The sequence below is a fragment of the Mus musculus genome, chromosome 5 (genome assembly GCF_000001635.26).
Source record: "Mus musculus strain C57BL/6J chromosome 5, GRCm38.p6 C57BL/6J".
Lineage (NCBI taxonomy): Eukaryota > Metazoa > Chordata > Mammalia > Rodentia > Muridae > Mus > Mus musculus.
The window spans coordinates 72,512,256-72,535,593 of NC_000071.6; the positions used below are offsets into that span (position 1 = coordinate 72,512,256).

Sequence of the window (23,338 nt, forward strand, 5' to 3'; positions counted from 1 at the left end):
GCAAAGGTCGGCTTTCTACTTCTTGAATTTAGACTTCACCTTGACCTTGAGGAAGGTCCTCGATCCTCCTTGCATTTCTCCATTCTCCACAGACAGAAACTTTTGCAGCATCTTCATGCCAGTCGCTAGAGTCCCATGTAACTGAATCAGTCCCAAGTGCTTGCAGCCTGGACTGCTTGCTGTCACCCCTCTGTCCCCAAGCCCCACCCCAGAACCACCCCCTGAAGATCTCATTCTCCATGTAGCCAGCAACTGCAAAAACCAAAACAGAAAGGTGTCTTCCTTGCCTAAAACTGTTCAGTGCTGTCCACGCCAACTAGACTAAACCCAATCCTTAGCTTAGTCTCTCACCCAGCAGGACCGGCCTAGACTTTGCCCCTTCTCAAATTAAATTTAACTTCCTCATTTCTCAGCCTTCTTTCTGACCTTCAGCCATGCCAAACACATTACGTCCCAAATTTAGTGAGGTACTTACTGCTTTCTCTTCTCATAGTTTTCCCTCAGTCTTCCGATGTGATCCTTCAGGTCACAGCTCAAACATCCCTCTCTGAGGGACTCGCTCACCTGAGTGAACTGATGCGCTCCCACCTTTCTATCACTCTCTGTACTACTGGTATTGTTTAATACACATTTATTTATTTTTGTTTTATGTGTGCACGTGTTTTGTCTGTATACCAGTTGTATGTATTCTGATGCTGGGGGAGCTGGAGAACGTTCAGGTGCGTGCCAGGACACAGCTGAGCTCTCTGGAAGGGCAGACAGTGCTTTGACCTGTGACTGTCTTGCCAGCCCCATTTCTTACTTTTTTCAATACCACTTACCACATGAAGCCACACTTGTTTTCTGTGAGTCTACTCTTTGCTTGCTCTCCTATGCAGATTTATCTTTTCCTCTGGAGTGATGCTTAAATTGTGCATCCATCACATGTAGTGGTTCTGTGTTCTGCATCCTCACTAGAGTTTTGCCCATTAATACTAATGTCTTACCTAAAATCAGGAACTCCTGGGTGTCTTAAATAATAATAATAAATATCCTTTATCACAAATTTGGTATGAAAATTTTTAATGAAAACAATCATAAAATTAAATTGCAAAACTACTTTAAATGACTTACAAATCTATGTAATTTGGCTTATTATTTCTCTATCAGTTTGATTTCACAAAACGGATTATTTTCAGCTATAACATATCAAGAATTACAGTAAAAAAAATGGAATCAAGTACATAAAGCCCCCGAGCCCTGTGCTCGGCACATATTGCTCATAAATATTAGTTTTCCTTTATTATTATCATAAAAAAGATACACACAAGTTTTACAAAACATGCCAACATCAGTTAAAGCTTCTTGCACCAAAAAAAGAAACAAACCAACCTCCTAGGAGGAACCTAGTCTGGCCCTTGTTTATATTTTCTCAAGAATATGCAGTGTAAAATTTGCTTCAATGACCAATAAAAATTCCTCTCTGATAAACTAACCTGAAATCTAATTACAAAGCTTCCTGTTAGAATTTAAGATTCCTTTATAGAATCATTTCTTTAAAAAAGTAGAAAGTTACATGATCGAGAAAAGTACCAAGTGACCAGAGAAATACCCCTGCTGCTGCACATATGGCTCAGTTTTGTCTTTGAACATGGACATATCTGATGAGAAAGACGGACTTCATACACACAGGGCAATGCTGCCTGCTCTACAGCTGCAGTCGTGCTGACTCTAGACAGCGTCTCACTGCTGGGGACTGTACTGACTCAGATGACACTAAGCATTCTGTCCTACCTACAGCCAGACAAGGGCACAGAGAGGAATGTGAAGTGGGTCATATGCTACAGTGCATGTTTCCTAACGTCTGAAATTGAACATTTATATAACTCCAGTCTGAGGTATGTCAGGAGATTTAAAGGATCATTAATCCACACCATGGAAGATGTACCACATAAGCACTGCCACCACAACTGCACACACGGGAAGGAGGTAGGACTTATACTTCTGCCAAGGCGAGAGCTCCACGGCCACTTCATCGCGTTTCCTGCTCTTCTTCCGACGGCCCTTCAGTCTGTTTTCAAAAGCCTCCAGTTCAGCCTGAAGCAAAAGTTTCATTAGTATTACGTCAAAGAAAACACGGATCTGCAGCTCTCTATTTAAGTAGAAATAAGACAATTTGAGAAAGGTTTTGATGCTAACAGTATAATAAATTATGAATTTGATTTAGACAACAAAAAGCCCCTCATCCATTACTGACTAGATCTAACGAATGCTAGAGTGTAGTTAGGTGAGCAAACAGATCTGAGTACAGGAAGTCATCCTTTCCTACTGTCAGCCTGTCTTTGATACTGAACATGTAATAGACAACAGCTTTGAATTCAACACTATTTTATATGCCAAGAGCACCTTCTTGCAAATGCAAAGATGCCCCCCATACAATTTTAGCCTTATTATAATGCAGGAAATAAGAATCAGTGGCTTATAGCACAGAAATCCAAATGAGTAAAGAAAAAAAGCTGCCTCAACTAGCGTCTTTTCTGTATCAATATGACCACCCTCTTCTGCACAAGTCCCTTTATAAGATACAGTAAAGATTCTTTAAGGGGAAAATGCTTCACGCTTTAATGTAAGTGATTGCTTTAGGAAGAATAAAAACTGACTGTAAAAGAGAATAACCTGGAGTGTGAGTCACTGTCAAATGTCATCTTTTATCCTTTGGTAAGCCCTAAGTTCCTATACAATGATGATATGATAATGCACCACAGGGCACAGTAATTGACTAAAGTAAACATGTCCTACCTACACAAAATAGTTGGATTGAAGAAAATAGAAATTTTCATTAACATACCCATTTATTGTAGTCATAGGCTACACTCAAAGACCATCTCTCAGTGGATTAATTTAATATAAAATGACATTTGTCAAAAGAACAAATCAGAATAATTCAAGAGAATTTTGGTAGATAGAACAAACTGTGCTGCACTCAGTCACCCTCGGCCTCCCACACTGCAGCTTGGACAACTATGGAGAAGACCAGTCTGCCCATCCCTGAGGTACAACTATGGAGAAGACCAGTCTGCCCATCCCTGAGGTACAACTATGGAGAAGTCTGCCCATCTCTGAGGTACAACTATGGAGAAGACCAGTCTGCCCATCCCTGAGGTACAACTATGGAGAAGTCTGCCCATCTCTGAGGTACAACTATGGAGAAGTCTGCCCATCCCTGAGGTACAACTATGGAGAAGTCTGCCCATCTCTGAGGTACAACTATGGAGAAGTCTGCCCATCTCTGAGGTACAACTATGGAGAAGTCTGCCCATCTCTGAGGTACAACTATGGAGAAGACCAGTCTGCCCATCCCTGAGGTACAACTATGGAGAAGTCTGCCCATCTCTGAGGTACAACTATGGAAAAGTCTGCCCATCTCTGAGGTACAACTATGGAGAAGTCTGCCCATCTCTGAGGTACAACTATGGAGAAGACCAGTCTGCCCATCTCTGAGGTACAACTATGGAGAAGTCTGCCCATCTCTGAGGTACAACTATGGAGAAGTCTGCCCATCCCTGAGGTACAACTATGGAGAAGTCTGCCCATCCCTGAGGTACAACTATGGAGAAGTCTGCCCATCTCTGAGGTACAACTATGGAGAAGTCTGCCCATCTCTGAGGTACAACTATGGAAAAGTCTGCCCATCCCTGAGGTACAACTATGGAGAAGTCTGCCCATCTCTGAGGTACAACTATGGAGAAGACCAGTCTGCCCATCCCTGAGGTACAACTATGGAGAAGTCTGCCCATCCCTGAGGTACAACTATGGAGAAGTCTGCCCATCTCTGAGGTACAACTATGGAGAAGTCTGCCCATCTCTGAGGTACAACTATGGAGAAGTCTGCCCATCCCTGAGGTACAACTATGGAAAAGTCTGCCCATCTCTGAGGTACAACTATGGAAAAGTCTGCCCATCCATCTCTGAGGTACCTGCTGCCTTCGCTTTTCTTCTTCCAGGGCAGCGTTGGCTTCTGCTTCTTTAACCTATTTACATTTAAAAGTAAATTAACACGTAGATAGCAAATTTTTGTAAATTTTTGGCATCTTCCCACCCAGGTTCTACTAATCCATAGCAACTTCTGGCAATCTCACATTGGAGAAATGTAAATATTATACTGGCAAGTCTTACCAAGGTCCATCTATAGATCAGGGTGTTAATATAATTTATATTTGTGTACACCTGTTATCATTTAAACATTCCCTTTTACCAGCTATGTGAGATTATATCACAATTCAAGCCATTAGGAATCTGTAACTAAAACACTTTTAACTTTTCCTTTTAAGCTACCATATTTAGAATCTAAAATCAATTATTGATACCACATTTTCTTAGAGTAGAAACTGATCACGTCCTTCAAAGGAGTGTCTGGAAGGCAAGACTTTGAATCAATAAAACCAATTATTTGTAGACTGGTCAGTGCAGCCTCAGAGTCAACACTAAAGGCATCTCAAACTGTGCAGCACCCCCAGATCTTATGTCTGTATATTTCAGCCTAGTTTTCTGGAGGCTACTGTACCATGGAAACAATTCGCTAAGGCTGGGGCAAATACACTAACTGGTGAAAAGGCCAAAAAGTAGACAAATAGATTAAAGCAAGCAATAAAGCGACCTTGGAGCTTACAATGGACCTATACAAGTAGCCTTTACAATATAAGCACAAGTGGTTTTAACAGCATATAAGAAATGGGGACAAATAGAGAAAAGGCTCTTAGCGCATTAGTAAGACCTCCAGTGAGACATCACCTCAGACGCTTTCCGCTTCATCTCCTTGCACGTTGCATCACATTCAACTGAAACCTGATTTTCACGTACTTTATTGCAAGGCAACTCCTACAAATAACCAAAATTGAAAAACTTAAGTCAATTTTTCTTTCAAATCACAACTGTATGCCAGCAGAAGGTTATAAATATATTTACTAAACATTGTGTATCTTGGTTCAAGTATTTACTCCTTTATTTTCTCTGTATTAAAAAAAAAATCATTCTCCCATCTATCTATCTATCTATCTATCTATCTATCTATCTATCTACCTACCTACCTACCTACCTACCTACCTATCTATCTATCTACAGATACAGACAGATGCAGTACCTCATGCCACCTCACTAAAATGCATGCATTTAGTGCTACTACCCCAACAGTCAAAGTCTAGAGTTGTCCTGAAGAGTCATATACCTGTCTTTCAACAACTAACATATTTTTAAGTTCCTGTAAAAATTCTTCACTGCCTAAGTACGAATGGGTGAGAACTATACTCGGATAAGACATGATATCTCATAAAACTGAAGAGCTGTCCAGATTAAAAATAGCTTGGCAAATGTTTTCATGTAAATGTGGTCAATTTAAATACAAACTAAATACAAATTTAAATAGTGAACTTAACTACTATAGGAAAATACAGTGAAAATTACAAAACTTTTAATTTATAAAATTATAGAATTTTTAATTTAGAAAATTACAGAATTTTTAATCTTACAGTGATTTTTCTAGGTTTGTATATTATTTTATGAGGTTGTGACTATAAAGTCTTTTTAATTAATTATTTTCAAAGGAGAATACTAATAGCAAATAAAAACCTTCATATAAAAGGACAACAAGCTTAATCCAGAGCACTTCTTAATCCATGAAACTCACTTTATCACTCACACCAGCCCCTTGCTCAAAGACTTCAATTTAGAGCTCACTAGTACTACTCCAACAATAGGGTCTTGAGCTTGACTCAACAGAAAAGCATTTTTCTTCTATGTTAAGTTACAGAAAATTGAACTGCCAATGCTGATTTTTTAAAATGAGTATTTACAGGAACAACTAGGCTTAGTTTAAGTATAATAAAAAGATTCTTAAAAGACCTTAAAATTAAAGTCAAAATACTATCAACACATACAGGAGTTCTATCATTTAAAATACTTACCCGTTTTATTCTTTTACAAGGGCATCTAAGTTTTACCTTCTGGTTGCAATTAAAGGGGCATTCACCAGGATGGCACATCTCTTTGCATCTGTGGCCACAAGGAAGCTAACATGACAAAAAGCAATTGGTCATTTACATTTAGGTCATTCTCTGCCTTCCTTTCTTCACTAATGGTTATTTTTACAGAATGCAACACACACTGTGCCAACTAATCCTGAATAATAGATGAACTGGCCCTTCAACCTTCTTTCTTTTGGCAGATTATTTTAATTATTTATACAAATTATTTTTATTAGAAAATTTTAATATTCTGAAGCTCTACTTTCAAGAGTAGATGTTACTGTCACAGTGACTAAATCAATGAAGGGGAAATAAATATAAGTGGTATATGCCTTAAAGCATGCAGAGATGGATTTATGTTTTTCCCTTCCCAGAGTCATGAAGTAGGACCCACCTAGTTCCCCTATTCTTTTACAATTATTTATATAAAATATTATTATTAGAATTCTCTAATATTCTCAATCTGCACTTCAACAGTTGATGTCAGAGCCATGGCTTCACTAGCTACTCCAGCTTCCTGCCTTATGTCTGTAGCTGCCTATGCCAAGACAAGTCCTTAGGAGCTGTGCAAGAGGAACAACAAACAGCATTAGAACCCATGGAATGAGGCCTACCAGTCAGATAATCAAGATGGGTACACATCTCAGAGAGGCAGAAACCTGAGGACTTCAAATTGTTGTGGAGTTTTGCTCTGCTTGTTGCCCTCAAGTCCCTCCTAATCTATGAGTTCTATGAAAACTCTAAGGGGTTTGTTTTCCAGCCCCTCACTGGCACTAACAATAGTGATTGATCTTTTTCAAGCATTGCTGCTGGAGCAGATTAATGATTCATCCACTACCCTCAGAAGAAAACTTAAGAGAAGTACATAGTTAGCAATGACCACCACCCTTAGAAGTTAAAGATGCAGGCTGTTAGTAAAGTTAGGTAGTTTTGTCACTGGCTCTAATGTAGGAAATCTTAGGGTACATTTTTAAACTCACACTCTTTACAGCTAAGCTAGGGATTTTTTGAGATCAGGGGAAAAGAACAATGGCAGCCCAACTAGTACCAACTGTTATGCCTTTCTTGTTAAAGCTGGGCTAGTAATTAAGATGATGAATAATTTTTTGTATTCATTTTTGCCCTCAGTTTCCTGATATGATTTAATAAAAAATTGTTAATGAGTAAATGTGTATCCTGAGGACTTAAAGTAGAAATGGCTGTTTGTTATAGAGAAGTTTAGATTTATGATTCTTTTAAAATTTTTTAATAAGATTACTTTTTAAGATAAATAATTAAAATAATTGATCCTGTCTTCATAACTGCAAATTGCAGCCTGCCAGTCAGAGAAACTGGCTGAGACTCTTTCCTTGCTTGGTTACACTTTGTTAATCTATAACAAGTTGCTTAGTTACAAATGTATGTGGGTTCTTGGGAAATTTTGGTTTTTTTTCACTTGTAACACGTAAAATGTTTACTCATGTGAGAATATTGGGGAATGTGATTTTTCTTACGTACACTCATTATAATCATTAACTATAAGAAAAATACAAAGTGACCACATTGTGACTTTTTATACTTCTTGAAAGATTTTGCTAAGACATATAAGCTGTGGAAGAAAAACTAAAGTTGTTGGAGCTTGCTCATTGGAGCTTTGCTCTATTCAACCACAAAATGCAGGCATGTGTATATGTGTAAAGTGGCTGGAGCTTTGTTCATCCACACAATGTGTGAATGAATGTATGTACGTATGTCTATATATGTATGTATGTATGTGCATGTGTGAAGCTATTGGAGGTTGATGAAGCTTGCTTCATTTACCCAGTGTATGTGTGTGTGTGTGTTTGTATATGTGCGTGTGCACACATGCATATATGTGTGTGTGTGTGTGTATGAGACTTTTTCCCACTTTCTATTCTTTTTTCACCAGCTTCCAAGGAGTCTCTCATTGACCAAAAAGAGTTTTTGCCACGCCCTCAGGGAGCATTTGACGGCCCCAGCCACTCACTGACTCTATGCCCCACTTCAGTTTACCCTGGATGTTGAAGATGGTCTTTGATAGAGTCCTTTGACCCAAGGTCAGCCAGTCAGGGAAAGGAGGCAGGATAGTAATTTCATTGCAGAAGCCAATTCTTTTAGGTTGCAGAGATCCTACCCTTCTGAGTACCTGGCTTTAAGCCACTGCCTTTAAACTCTGTATACCAATGCCCAATGACCTCCTTAAGGTACCTTCTTTGCATGTATAACCATAAGTGAATCCAAGTTAGTTCTGTAGCTTACAACTAGGGGTAAAACATGCTCACTAATACACTCTGCTGGTATGTCCAAACATCCAAAGGCAAAGGGAAGTCACAATCCTGAAGAGACACTCACTCACTCACTCACTCCTGATTAGGAGTAAAATCATAAGATACCAAAAAAGGGAGGGGGGGGGCAACAACAGAAACTTTTGCATAATGAAAGTAGGAAAACCTGATACTTTTCCATAATTGGAAAATTCACTGGTTATAAATCAGTACATCCATTTTGGAAATCAATTCAATATGCTTCATTGAAGTTGAAATTAAACATTCCCTGTGGGCAAGGAATTTCATGATTTCTCTGTGCCTACAGGAATCTGTACATACACAAAAGCAGCGAGTGTTCATAGCAGTGGTTTTTGGCAACAACTCCAAAATAGAAATAATCCAAATATTTATACATAAACTATAGAGTATTCATATGATAAAATAAATGGACAAACATAACAAGGAAATTACAAAAGTATGTGCTTTTTAAAATAGTAGGTGATATGTAGCCACACATAACCACAGCAAAAAAGGAAAAGGTGACCGTAGGGGACAGTGACATGGCTCAGCAGGTCAAGCTGCTAAGGTTTGATGACTGAGCCTCACAAGCTAACGTCTATCTATCTCTAGAACTTGCACAAAGGTGGAGGAGACCAATGCCAGAGCTGTCACCATGGCATACAAACACAAACACCCCCTGCAGCCCAGTAAAATTTTTGAAAATATAAAGTGGTGGTAACATTTAGAATAGAAAGAAATGCAAGCCAAGATTTTAATAGACTTTTGAGATAGCATCAATGCTTTGGGTTTTTTAAAATTTTAGTTGTTGTTTTTAATGAGGTAGAATAATAGAATACTGACTTCCTGTGCTAAATAACACATATGTGCTATGTGGATATATGGTTTTCCTCCCCTACCTTTGGGTGGTGGGCTATAAGGGAGGTTGAAGTGTTTAAGAACTCTTATTAAAGTAGGTTTTGAAAAATATAAGCCTACAGGTGACATTTATTTTTAAAACATTATTATTTTTAAAAACTGCAAATGAACAAAACATCATATACCCAAATTAATCATACCTAAAGTCTATATAATTTAATGGACTTATAAACAGAATCAGCATGTGAAATGGAAGCTGTGAGCTTATACAGCAGCCAAACAAAGAACAAGATTCTAGCCTCACTCATGAGCCACACTGCTTCATAGTTAGTGATTCTCCTTCTCTTTTTCTGTTATACTGGACCTTCATACTTTACTTTTAAATAAATCAAACATATTCATGTGTACAAATGCACCTCCTTGTTTTTGTTTTTCATAATCTACCATCTAGCTGCCTGTGACACAGTTTAAAATCTGTATTTTGAATCCTATTTTAGACAGTAAGCACTGAGTCAGCACCTTATATGATACAATTCATAAGCTAGTTTTAACACTGTTCTCAAAAAAGGGGAAAAAAAAGTCCTTCCAGGGGGTCACCTCAGTCCTCAGTCCCTAAGTCAACAGAGAGGAGCATCTCGCCAAGCATTTGTAGACAGCTCGTTTCTAGTGGCCCTAAAAGGACCTGCACTAGAGCAGCCAACAAGGAGAGGTCTCACTGTCCAAGGGCCACCGTAAACCACTGTGGCTTACCTCTTTGGGGCACTGGTTTTTGCAGCAACTGAGGAGGTTCTTTTCGCTTACATCAGCTGTGGTTATTTTTCTAAAAATAAGAAATTTTTGATGACATTCAAACCCAAATGCAGTTTTTCATATACATTTTCTAAGTGGAAACAATTTCGAGCATACCCATAAAAGCATCTTCTTTCTTTCCCCCCTCAGAACATTTAAATTATGTCTCAATAACAATTTTCCTCAGCTCAGTCACCCTGGGGGCTGGTGAGATGACGCAGCAGGTACAGGGACTTGCTGCACAGCCTGAGCTTGATCCCCAGAGCCCACTCTGAGGTAGATGGGAAGAATCGACTCTAAAGTTGTCATTTGATCCCCGCATGCATCACATCGTGCAATGCACACACATCATTTAAAAAATTGAGAAAAAATAAAACACTCAAGAATAACAAAAAATTATAGACTTCTAAAAATTACATGCAACAACTTTGAAAAACTATTACAAAACTAAACTTAAAAACATATCAAGCAATTTCCAAGCAAAATACACATTTCCAAAATTAACCATGAGTTCTTATTACTCCAAAAAGCTGGACAATACTGCAAACAAGTTGGAAACATTCCCAAAGAATGTAGACAGGAACTAATTTGAAGACACTCTCATAAGCCTCTAATTTCCAGAAGCCTAAAATGAGAGCTATAAATGCTAAATTACATTAGATCTATCAAGAAGACATTTTCCCTGTCTATATAATGTACATTTTAGGTAAGAAAAGTAGAAAAAGCAGATACCACTATGATAAATTCTATAACAAGAATTTTTGTAATAATACATATCTACCTTTTTAAAACATAAATCAAAGAAACAGAAACAGAACAAAATAGCCACGTAGTGGTGTTGCACTTCATTAATCCTAGCACCCAGGACGCAGAAACAGGTAGACATCTTAGAGTTCGATGCCAGCCTGGTCTACAAAGCAAGTTCTAAGACAGCCAGGGCCACACAAAGAGAAAGAGACCCTATCTCAGAGAAAGAAAGAGACAGAGAGAAAAAAAGGCATACCTAAGCAGCTATCAACAAGCCAAATTGATATCCAAAAGACTTCTAGATTTACACACCATCATTTAAATGCTCTACCATAGGGGTACTCACATTTCTGAAAGCAGTGATGTAACCTATTCCCTAGCTAATCTTCTACAAGCCCCCAAAAAGCAGAGTCAGGCACTGGAAGGTAACAGCACCTCCTCCTTTCAAGTCCCTGCTGAAAAACTCAGCCTCCAGCATCTCAGAAAGACGAGATGTTGTCTAAATATTATAGAGGATTCTTCCAGAGATGTCTCTTAATAATCATAGTAAAACGAGTATTCTTCTGTCTACTTACCTACATTCCACATACAGGCTTGTGATCTTGCAGTGACATTTTATTCTAAGCATCTGGACACAAGGAGGGCATTTTCCAGGGTGACATGGCAAAACACAAGGGTGAGGACAACCCGCAGGCCGTGACTTAGAGCACCCTTCTTCACAGTGAAAGCATTCTGGGCCAGCCTGAAAAGTAACCAGGAAATAAATCACCAGAATACCTAACACGTCCACATACTTAGACTTAGATACCCCACTAGAACAAAGCACTTCTGTAAGCCCCACAAGTACAATTAATAGGGCTGAAGAGCCTGCTCAGCAGGTACAATGCTTACTGCATAAGTGCAGGGACCGGGTTCAATCCCCAGCACAGACATAAAAGCCAGCTCTGGTGGCATACACCTGCACTAACAAGGAAGGCAGAGACAGGAGGACCCCTGGAGCTTGCTATTGAAAAGTTCCCAGTTCAGTGAGATACCCTGTCCCCAAACAATGTGAAGAATGATGGAAAAGGATGTCTGATGTTAAAAAACTTGTGGTATCACATTTGAAGTGTTTCAAGGATACAGTCAGCATGCTCCGTCCTAAGGATGTTACCTTATTTTTGCCAGTAGAGCTATCAACTTCAGTAACTTTGTGGCACTCTTTCATACATGTATGATTCTGACAGCGCAACATTCTTCCACAAAGTCTCTTGCAAGAATAGGGTCCTACAGCATGGCATGGTAGTGGGCTCACCTTTAAAAAAAAATACATATATGTATATATATATATATGTATATATATATATATATATATCCAACTAGCACAACAACACCTATACACAAAACTTTCTGCACTTATATTTCAAAAATGACTAATTTGAGATCAACTTTCACAATGGTCTAACATGTTTCCATTAATAATATTTATATCAAAATTAAGCACCTGTCAACACATTCCTCTAAAAATAGGTGTCAGAAAGAAAACCTCTATTACTGAAATAGAAACCTGACACGATTCTATAGTGAGCTCATTTTCACATGGAAGCAACGCAGATTGTTTTTAAATGTGCGTTCTTTATTACACTGAGAGACAACAAACAAGTTATTTCTAACATCTCTAGGACAAAAGTGATAGATTACAAGCTAAACTTAGAGATTATACCAATAACTCACCTCATGCTTCCCCAGACATTCCCTGCAAGAAAAACAAAAGTGAAAGCATTATAGATTCTTTAAGATGGGTGACTAAAACAAATATGCTGATTACACTACTTCTATTAAGTAAAAATTAAGCACTTAGAAATAAGCAATTATAGCAAATACAGAATATAAAGTTGACATACACGGGTCAAGTCTTTGCAAAAGAGTAGCAGTGAATAGCTGGGACATGAAACTTATTAACAATAGCACACAGAAAAATAAAATGGGTATAAATCTAATTGTATAACTGAATGACATGACTTTTAAAAACTACAAAATGCTGAGAAGAAAACTGAATGGTTTAAATGAAGATTCCATATTAAAAACAGAGTGGTATATACCTCAATTTTAAAGTCACATTTCTTCCCAATTTCATCTACATTCAAAACAATTCCAAATCCTCACCAAAGACAAGCATGGTGGTATAGCACTGCAACCCTGCACTCAGACGAAAGACTCGGCCACATGAGGAGTTCAAGGCCAGCCTCAAGTCTGTATGAGTTCTTACAAAGCAAGGTCAAGACTAGCCTGGATTACATGGTACCCTAGCTCAAAAACCAAAACAAACAGACAAACATTTAATCTAAAGTCTGTATGAAAAAAAAAAAAAACAGTAGATATGAAACAGCCAACATAATACTGAGAAAGAACAAAGCTAAAGGACTAACATGCTCTGACTCAAGACTCTATAAAACTCAGTTACCGTGTGGAGCCAGGCAGTGGTGGCGCACACCTTTAATCCCAGCACTTGGGAGGCAGAGGCAGGCGGATTTCTGAGTTCAAGGCCAGCCTGGTCTACAAAGTGAGTTCCAGGAAGCCAGGGCTATACAGAGAAACCCTGTCTCGAAAACAAACAAACAAACAAACAAACAAAAAACAAAAACAAAAAAAAAAACAAAAAAACATGTGGTGCTGATGAAAGAACAGAAACAGAATAAATAAACTAGAACAAAGAGCCCAGAATTAAGCTCACACAAGTAAAATCAGCTCATCTTTGACAAAAACAAAGGCAAATTACAGGAGAAAATTTCTTCTCAACAGTGGTAGTGCTGGAACAAATATATGTCCACTTTAAAAGAACCAGACTTTATTCCTCTCACAATTAACTCAAAACAGATTACAGACCAAATACAAAACACAAAAGTATATACACAGGATATGAACTAAATCATCTTGGGTGTCAAGAAGACTTTTAAGAAACAATGCCAAAAGTATAACCCATAAAAGGAAACGGGTAAGTTGTCATTTACTAAACTTTACAGAAGACGAGTCACAGATGAGAGACAACATTTGCAAGATATATCTAGTAAACTATACAAAGAACTCATGCTTATGGACAGACAAAAAACAAACCACCCCATTTGAAAAATGGTCAAAGACCCAAGCAAAAGAGAAACCTTATCAAAACAATGATAAGTGCCCTAGTGACATGTAAAAAGACGTCAGGCATCAAGTCATTAGAAGCTGTAAATTATAGGCAAGACCTCCACGCATCTAACAAAACAGCTGGCGTGCCACCAGTGCCCTACGCTAACAGGATCCCAAGCAAGAAGACCACTACTGATGTTGAGGAGAGTGCAAAATGCTCTGACAGCTTCACACAGCTAACACAAATTCATCATACGGCCCAGCAGTTATACTCTGAATAAGCTAATATCTAAGTAAATTAATACGTAAATAATATCTAAATAAGCTAAATATCTAGATAAGCTAAGAAGCTATACATACACAAAAAATTATATATAAATATACAGCAGCATTATTTTTAAAAGCAACCAAAATGTTGACAGGTGGATGGGTGAAACCACCCGTGAGTATATGGTCAAAATAAATTGAAGCAGTGAGTTAGTAAAGGAAAAAAAGAGGCACAAAGTTGAGAGTGGGTGGGAAGGCAGGAATGGATCTGGTAAAAGCTGGAGAAGGGAGAAAGGGCTGACTATCATCCAAATTCAGTCCATAAAGTTCTCAAAAAATAAAATAGTACATTAAAAATAAGTCAGCTATGAGATGTCCAGGCAGTACAATAATGTTTTTCAGTGATAAATAAAATCTGAGTTATCAACCCATGAAAAAATATAGTGGAACCTAACTTCCTAAGCTAAGTGAAAAGAGCTAAGTACGGAAAGGCTGCACACTGCATGGCTAGTTGTACGACAGTCTGGGACACACAAAACCAACCACAGAGAGGCCAGCGTGAGAAGCTTCAGTTCTAACAAGCATCTGAAGAATTCACACTAACCTGCAGTTCCCAATTTTTTCAGGGAACCTACTATTTCCATGATTATAAACCAAGAAAGAGAAAAAGGACACCACAAGAATACAACCTAATACTAATATTGCAAAATTATTGGAAAAATTTGTTTTTGTTTTTGTTTTCTTTTCTCCTTTGTAAAAACAAAACACCAGGACCTGTCCCTCAGACTATTCTAGACCTCACTCACTAGGTAGCCCAGACTGGCCTTAAACTTGTCATCTTTCTGCCTCAGCCTCTTGAATGCTGGGATTACAGGCATGCTTACCACACATAAACTTAAAAAATATTTTTAAAATATTTATTCAAGTTTTATGTATATGGGTGTTTTACCCAGACATACATGTATACCATGGGTGTGCCTGGTGCCCACAGAGACCAGAAGAGGGCATCAGATCCCCTGAAAGTAGAGCTAGAGACGGTTATAGTTATACACAGCCATGTGGGTGCTGAGAATCAAACCTAGATCCTCTGTAAGAAGAGAAATGCTCTTAACCACTGAGCTATCTCTCCAACCTGTTCAAAAAATTAACATACTAGGAAACCGAATCCAGCACCACGTAAAAGAGATTCTGTACCACAACACAGTAGAAGGGAAGTTGCAGAAGAAAAATGACTTTTAGAAATAAAGAAATCCAGAATTCTCTCTTTGAAAGATCAATATCCAAAACGCACCAATTGTTCATTTGGAACCTAAGCCCTGAACAACCCACTTTCTAATATTATGCTCCTTCCCAGAACTGTTCCTTCTTCCCCTCTAATCCAGTCTCTGCTGAAAGTATGAAACATTAAGGGATCTGCCGTACTTCCATTCTTCTAAGTTCAACTCCTTAAAACTCAAACTCCATCACTCCCTGATCAATCCAGGAAACTTTCCTTGGATTCCCAATGCTTCCTTTACACTTCTAGTTTGCCATCTAAACCTGGCTGGACTAAGAAATACCACACTTTAGTGTAGGAATCACCAGGAAAAGTGACAAATAATGAGCTTCTTGGAAATCATGACTGTCAGCACCTGTTGCTCTGGAGAGCTAAGGACAGTACACTCTAGCTAAAAGAGGACACATACAGCCAGATATGCATAGGACGTTTCAGTGTCCTAGCAAACACAGTTAAGAAAGAATTAACTAGAATATGGAGACTGGCTTGCAGGTCAGCGTGAAATGGTGATGAAACCTAAAAGGCAAAGAAGGCCCAGTTCAACCTTCATACTATGTCAGACTCTGGTTCTTACACAGGGATGGGAACTTGACACGGAGGGCAAGGCAGGGCCGTCTGGATGAATGCAGGCTCAGCTGGCTGCTCCCAAGGGCCTGATGGCTGATGCTAGAGGGAAACACAAACCCCGTCAAGTCAGAAGGGCTATCCCACACAGCCTTCCTAAGAATCTAGGGAAACAGACCTCTTGCTCACACAGGCTGAACCCCATCCAATGCTCAACTAAATGTGCTTACTGAATATCTTACCCCATCTGCATGTAAACATCATTCTTCTCCATACACACTCAACACTAAAAACTGAGGCAGATGCCAAGATTAAAAGCTACAACTGAGGCAGCAGAGCCTTCTTAACCTCTTGTAAGCCAAAAGCAAAATGAAAAACACGTAAAACTCCAACATCCACCCACTGCATGCCATCTCCCGTATGTTCCTCATCACCTAGAACCTGACATATAGCCAGGGCTCAATAAATACTGAATAAATGAGCGACAAAGTAAATTAAGAGATATCTATACTTCTGGCCATACTTGAAGGAAAACTGGCAAATTAATCTAAATATGATTATCATACCATATTTACAAATATTTGCTTATTAGTTTCTCCCCCGAGCCCCAATCTTCCTTCCAGTCTTGGGTAATGAACCCAGGGTCATAGAGCTACTGGGGAAGTCCCCACCACTGAACAATACACCAGCCTTCATGAGTTTCTCAAGACAAAAGACCAAGTCTTGTTTTCCTCACTCCCCTGAGGAAGAGTCTGAGCAGTGTGCTTAGCACTGTAAAGACACCTTTACTATGGCTTGTTAAATAATCACTGGAGAAAGAACACCTCACAGCCAAGTATTCTCTCTAACAACACTGTCCTTACCCTGCCAGTCTGCTTTACTAATGCTTGATCATGGCATGACTCAGGACACAAGTGCCCACACTTCTCCAGAACTTTTTGGCAAGGCTGATGGCACGGTGGACATGGGCCAAAGTGACAGCGGTGTTTTTCTTGACTTGCATGATGACATGTTGGTGGTCGACTAAATCAGAAAGTATTTAAGTTACCTTTGAGAACTGAACAATACATCTACAGTGCAATTACTTTAAATACCTTCTGAAGTCATAGAAAAGGAACAACATGAGCATTACTTGAAAACACTAACACAAAATAAAATTAGAACACAATAAAAAATCAGTATGAATTTAAATGTTAAGACATCAGATGTTGGGCTGTGGAATGCTTCATACCAACCTGCACAGCTCTTTGCACTTAGGTGGCCTTGTGGTCCGCTCTCGGCCACAGGGTACTGTCACCTTTGCATTACCACAATTGCACTTCACATCTACCGTTTCTGGACATGGATAGCAACTGCCTGAGGACAAAAACACATTGATTGACTTACCAAAATGCCCATCAATGGCTAATCAGACAGTATACTTGTATAACGCAAAACAGGATCATCTGCCATCAGAAAGCAGCAGTAATATGAACAATTTTTAGCACATTAAGCAAAAGAAGCTATGCACAAAGGTTCTGTGCTTCAGTGTTTGATTCCACATATACAGAGGAAATAGGAAATACTAATTTCTACTGTTCCAAGTCAGGAGAGTAGCTCAGGAGGACACAAGCTTTGAGAAACCCTGGGATGGTACACCTTTCCTTATGTATACTTGGTTAAAAAAAAAGAAAATCAATAGAAAATAGTCTGGTGTAATGACTCTAGAAGTTAAAAAAGAATCACTCTAAAGCAAAATGAATTAACAATTCATTTAAATAATGAAAAGATTAAAGAAATTGTTTTATTATAAAATTATTAACTTTATACTTCAGTGTTGTAAGTATAATCCAGTGAAATTTCAATCTTGACAATAAAACAATTCACATTATTCTTATCTACATGACCAGGTTTTATTTTGATTTTTCCAAAAGAATGCTGCAGTTTTCAAATTAGTGGGGACATTTAGGTCACTCTCATTTAGCATATCATATCAGTACCTGTACTTAACAATAGTTTCTAATCCACACTCAACAGTTCAGAGAAGAACTTAACAACCTTACTGGCATGACAAAATTACAGCAACACTTTTTAAAAATCAAAGCTTGAAAACAATAAGAAATAATTTATCTAAACAGTCTTCCTACTGATCAAAAGAATTTATTACAGAAACAGGTATGGAGGCTAAATTAAGTCTCAGTAATTATCATTTCAAAACTAAAGTGAAGACAAATAATGACCAGTCCATTAAGAGCCAAAATGAGCAGGATTCCAATAACTGCAGAATCACACAGTGGCCTTGCCCGTAAATGAACTATGTATCAGAGTCTCACACACTCACCACCAGTGTGCAGTGAGGATGCTCTCCCTAGGAGCTCCAGTATAACTCTGACTACAAAGGCAACTAGAGTGATGAGATAGTATGAAATAATAACTCTCATTTGAAACTGATTTAAACTAATGTTCAATCATCTTCTAAATAATCATTTTAGGCTCTAGGAAGATTCTCTAATCTCTAAGAGCTAATAAGCACTTTCACAATAACCAAAGTTATAAAAAAATACAAACATGAATCTGATCAAACTTCTAGACTGAACAACTTATCAAAAAATGCAGAGGATAAAGAAACATTAAAAAATACCAGAGACGTAATCTGCAAAATCCAGACTGGAAAACCAAATGGCTATCTAATTTCTTCAAATAAATCACAAGCCATTAAAAAACCAGCAGTGAAGGAAATGACAGCTTTAAAGACTAGCATTCAGTATCAAAGGCCATATCCATTCTTCTATAACTTGTGAGTCACAAATCAAATAAAAATTGTCACACGAATTTCAACATCAAATGTTTTATTTTTCCAATATGAATATTTATAGATGTGCTTCAAATGGTAGGGGAAATGCATCTGAGATTTCTCCACTAAGAGTGATGCTTGCTGCAGCCTTCCTACAGATACCCTTTAGCAGACAAAGTATGCTCCCATCCTTTTCTACATAAATTGTTCTGTAATCCAACTAAATCCAACTCACTGTAAATCCAACTCCGTGTGACACACTGACGATTTGGACAGCCAATACTACAGAACTGGATGACAGGACGCCTAAAACTTTAGTACCTTTACAAACACATTCATGAGTTAGACTCGTCTATAATTTGTTCTTATTGGTTAAATAGTATAAAGTGGACATTCAGTACAGATTGGTTTATAGATGCCATGCCAAAACTCATGCGAAAACCAAGTAGTCTAGTTATACTCCTGCTGAGGAGACTGCATACTCACTACCCTTGTCCAGCCATCACAGTAGTCAGACTGCTCACATAAAAGCCACCATTTGAAACATAACCTACACGGCCCTGTCCACATGCTCATTCCCTAGAAATCCTATCTATTAATTAATTAATTAAATTTGCTTGCTTGTTTGTTTATACGGGTGGGAGCATTTTTTCCCTGCATGTATGTCTGTGCACCGTCTACATGCCCCATGCATGTAGAGGCCAGCCAAGGCCGTCTAGTCCCCATGAAACCACAATTGAATGGTATAAGCCACCAAGCAAGTGCTGAGACTCAAACCCAAGACTGGACTACGGGGTGGTGCTCATAAATGTTGAGCCATCTGTCTGGCCTCCCTTCTCCCCAGGATTTCTTTAACCCAGCACATCCAGGGCATCACATCTCCCTGTGATGTCTCTATGAGTGTCCACACTACATTTTGCACCTAGTGCATTAGACAACTCTCATTTCCAGGTGACATGAATCCTCCTGTTTCTCAGATCTACTCTCAAATGTCACCTTTTCAGAGCCCTCTTCTTAGCAAGTTCTAAAACAATACACAGCATCTTTAGTTTTACTCTCATTTTCTTCTGCTTACCACTACCTAAAATCTGCATTAATTTCTCTATATTCTACTGAGGTGGGGAAGTAGAAGTTAGTGAGCCTATAAGAGCAAAGACTTTGAAATGTCATTATAATCTAGAACACAGTTTTCAAAGAGTGATCCAGAAACCCTGGGGTCCTTGAGACCCATTTGGAGGGATCTGCAAAGTCTCATGAATATATAGAATTTTCTAGAAGCTAGTGACAAGTAATATTAAAATAGAAGAGAAGGTAATATTAAAATAGACTGACAGAAGCAGGTTTATGAATTAGCTATATTTTAACCAGCTAGATATTATATTTATAAGAATATATAATAATATATTCATTAGCCCAAATAATATTATATTTATAAGAATATAAAATAATATATTCATTAGCCCAAATAAGATTATATTTATAAGAATATAAAATAATATATTCATTAGCATTTCTGAAGGAAATTTAGTTCTTAACCAAAAATAAAAGTCATGCTATTTGTATCAAAGTATAATGGGATTATTTTATATAAAAAAATTTGAAATAAACCACTTAAAATGATTAAATTTTATTTTAACATCAAATACAACAAATGTAAATGGGTAAAACCCACACATTAAGAAAAATGTCTAAGGTCTCAAAAAGAATAAAGAATCCTGAGACTAAAATATCCCAGAATCACCAGCATGAGATAGCCCTTATTACTTATAAGTTCATAAAAGTATAAAAAAATGTATACTACAACCAAATCTATAAATACCTTTTTTAACAGTCTCCATAGGGAAGGTTTAAAAAAAAAAAGTAGGCTCTATCATCATGGTATTATATTACAAACTATACAACTTACATTCAGACTTCGGTTTGATTTTTGCTACAACACTGCTCTGGGAATTTCCCTAAGTCACTTAACTTTAATTGCCTCATTTAAAAATAGAATTTTAGTGACTGTCCTACCTTCTCCAGAGTGCTAGGAGGCCCAAATAAGATAACAATCTGAAAGCTCTCTATTGACTCAAAAGCAGAGGAAACACAAACTTAAAATGACATCTACTATGAAATTTTACCTCTATGGCAGACAGACGGACACTTATGGTTTCTACATCCTAAAGTCCGTCCACAATTTTGATCACAAGGTGGACAGTTTCCAGGGCAACACTAGAGAGAAAGCAATATGTAAAGAAGAATAATTTAACCCCACACACAACACTTCATTCCTAGTCATTTATAGAATTTTAGAAAGCAAAAAGTTTCTTTTCACTCTAAGGATAAAATTTTTACGAATATCAACATTATTCTAGTAATAATACTACATTATTTAAGAATTTATTAGTTTAAATAGAAAATAACAATTTAATAAAACCAGGCTTAATGTCTTTGCCTCTTAATTATTCTATGCCATAATATTCCCATCACTTTCTTTCTATACAGAAAATTACATTATCCCAAGGATTTAATCAAATCCAATCAATTTTCAGACAATGAGTCTGGCTAATTTAATTTTAAAACAATTAAGAAAGAAGCAAAGCTGATCTTCTTAGCCTGTCACATCCTTCATTTCTAATCTCTGAGGAACAAATATTACCTAGCTGAATTTTCATTCATTAATTTCAGGCAACTACTTAGAATCTATATTGTCAATTTAATTCTTTCCATAACTTTTCTCATATTCAGTTGGTTTTATGGTTTTGTTTTTTGTTTTGTTTTGGCTTTAAAGGAAACATAGGTTGTGATTGTCCTACAGACACTTAGGGCTGTAAACTTAAGACCAAGTTTCAGTACACAAAGATACACATTACTGAAGAGCGTATTAATCAATTAATCAAAACATTCAATTAGACAGATATTGTCGAGTAGCAATGAAGATAAAGGTTTTAGTAGCAATAATAGAAAATGTTATATATGGTCCATGACTTGAACAACTGGCATTTCTATGCATAAGTTACAATAATAAGATATACCCTCTTGTCCAAACACCAAAAAAGTTGACAACAGACTGGAAGTCACAGATTTTAGAGATGAATCAGGCAGCATAAGACAACAATCCTTGAGACGGGAGACACGGAGGGAGGACCCCACAATGACATTAGCCCAGACCTAGAGGCTTCTAGGCTGTTCTTGATCACAAGCAGGCAGAATCTGGTGATTTGAGTTGAGCAGGTAATGTAGGCTAGTATGATACATAGTTCATGTAGGCTAGTATGATACAATTTATAGTGAGAAAGCAACGGCATGGAGAAATCTCTGGAAAAACTCCAGAACAGATCCTTTTGTTTGAGTTTTTGCTTAAATACATGTAAGAAGTAACTTCAACACCTCCAAAATAGTACTAAGGAAGGAAAAAAAGAACACTATCTAGAGTTCCCAGGACTCGGATCAGTTTGTATTCCTTACAGTCAGTGTGGAAGAACTTTCTGATACTCAAGCATCAGCAGAAAGCTAAGAGTTATCACCTTAGTGCTGAGACCATCTCAACCCCAGACAGCAGGCCTAAAAGGAGCCCATGATCTCTGAGTAACTTAATGCCCAGAGCAACCCTTTAAAAGTATTTAAAGGAAAGCAAAGAAAAGGTAAATACTTAAAGGGAAAAAGACGTCTGCACTACCTAAAAAGCAATAGAAAATGTCCTTAACAGGACAGGAAGCAGGAAAATATAACAACAACAAAAGTAAAAGAGAACAGAAAAATCAACTGAAAGACGCATTAATGAGAGCAGACAGAACTGACAGGCAAGCAAAGCAGGCATCTGCATACAGCGCATGCAGCGCATGCAGCGCATACAGTGCATACAGTACACACAGTACACACAGTGCATACAGTACATACAGTGCATACAGTGCATACAGTACATACAGCACATATAGCGCATACAGCGCATGCAGTACATACAGTGCATACAGTACGTACAGCGCATGCAGCACATACAGCACATACAGTACATACAGTACAAAGTGAGCACGCAGAGCAGAAGCATGCACGCCACACCAAGTCCCATCAACTCCTTAAGGTGAAAATACACACCTAAAACAAAACACACAGTGTGCGAGAAAGATTAGAAAACACAAAAGCAACTGGTGAGGCTGAAGACAAAGCTCATCACCTATCCAGTACACTACAAAGCCACATGAAAAACTGAAACAGCACTGCTGAGCTCAGGGACTTCAAGGAGCATGCGTGTCATGAAGCACTGAGGACCATGAGATAACAGAAAGAAAATCAAGTTTAGAATCTATAAATTTGATGAGAAGTTTCTATCCTAGAAGCTAGTTCAATGAAAACCAAGCTAAAAAAAAAACATGAGAAACACTACACTAAGTAACATCAGGAAATTACTACAAACTGAGAAGGAAAACTCTTCAAAATCACCCAGAGAGCAAGAAGAGAACAAGAGGAATTTGATACCCTCTTGTTAAGAAAAAGCAAGCTAAGAGGCAGTGGGCAAAATTAATTAAGTACAGGGGACAAAAGTACTGTAGAACTAGAGTTCTGCAGTAAAAGATAAAAAATGTATTCTCAAAAAGGCAAAGGAAAAGCATTTTCTCATATATAAAGGTGAAAAAAAAATTGGCCAGCACAAGAAACATTTAAGGGAGTGCCAGAGATAGAAAGGAAACTG

At 37.9% G+C, this 23,338-nt stretch overlaps 1 protein-coding gene across 3 annotated transcripts in view; it reads right to left on the reverse strand.

The window, feature by feature from the left end:
* Positions 1-1,048: 1,048 nt before the first annotated feature.
* The window catches only part of Nfxl1 (nuclear transcription factor, X-box binding-like 1), a 46,432-nt gene continuing 24,142 nt past the window's right edge, over positions 1,049-23,338 (reverse strand). Inside the window, exons 12-23 of one of the 3 annotated variants that reach the window (NM_133921.3) lie at positions 20,790-20,880; positions 17,129-17,249; positions 16,757-16,916; positions 15,904-15,995; positions 12,392-12,413; positions 11,832-11,972; positions 11,254-11,420; positions 9,893-9,962; positions 5,940-6,044; positions 4,771-4,857; positions 3,957-4,010; positions 1,049-2,076 (exon numbers count right to left, since the gene is read on the reverse strand). In NM_133921.3, the coding sequence (NP_598682.2) occupies positions 1,903-2,076; positions 3,957-4,010; positions 4,771-4,857; positions 5,940-6,044; positions 9,893-9,962; positions 11,254-11,420; positions 11,832-11,972; positions 12,392-12,413; positions 15,904-15,995; positions 16,757-16,916; positions 17,129-17,249; positions 20,790-20,880 (1,284 nt within the window). In that variant the 3' untranslated portion in view covers positions 1,049-1,902. The remainder of the gene's footprint in view (positions 2,077-3,956; positions 4,011-4,770; positions 4,858-5,939; positions 6,045-9,892; positions 9,963-11,253; positions 11,421-11,831; positions 11,973-12,391; positions 12,414-15,903; positions 15,996-16,756; positions 16,917-17,128; positions 17,250-20,789; positions 20,881-23,338) is intronic. The other 2 variants (XM_011240686.2, NR_153351.1) reach the window with 2 other exon arrangements.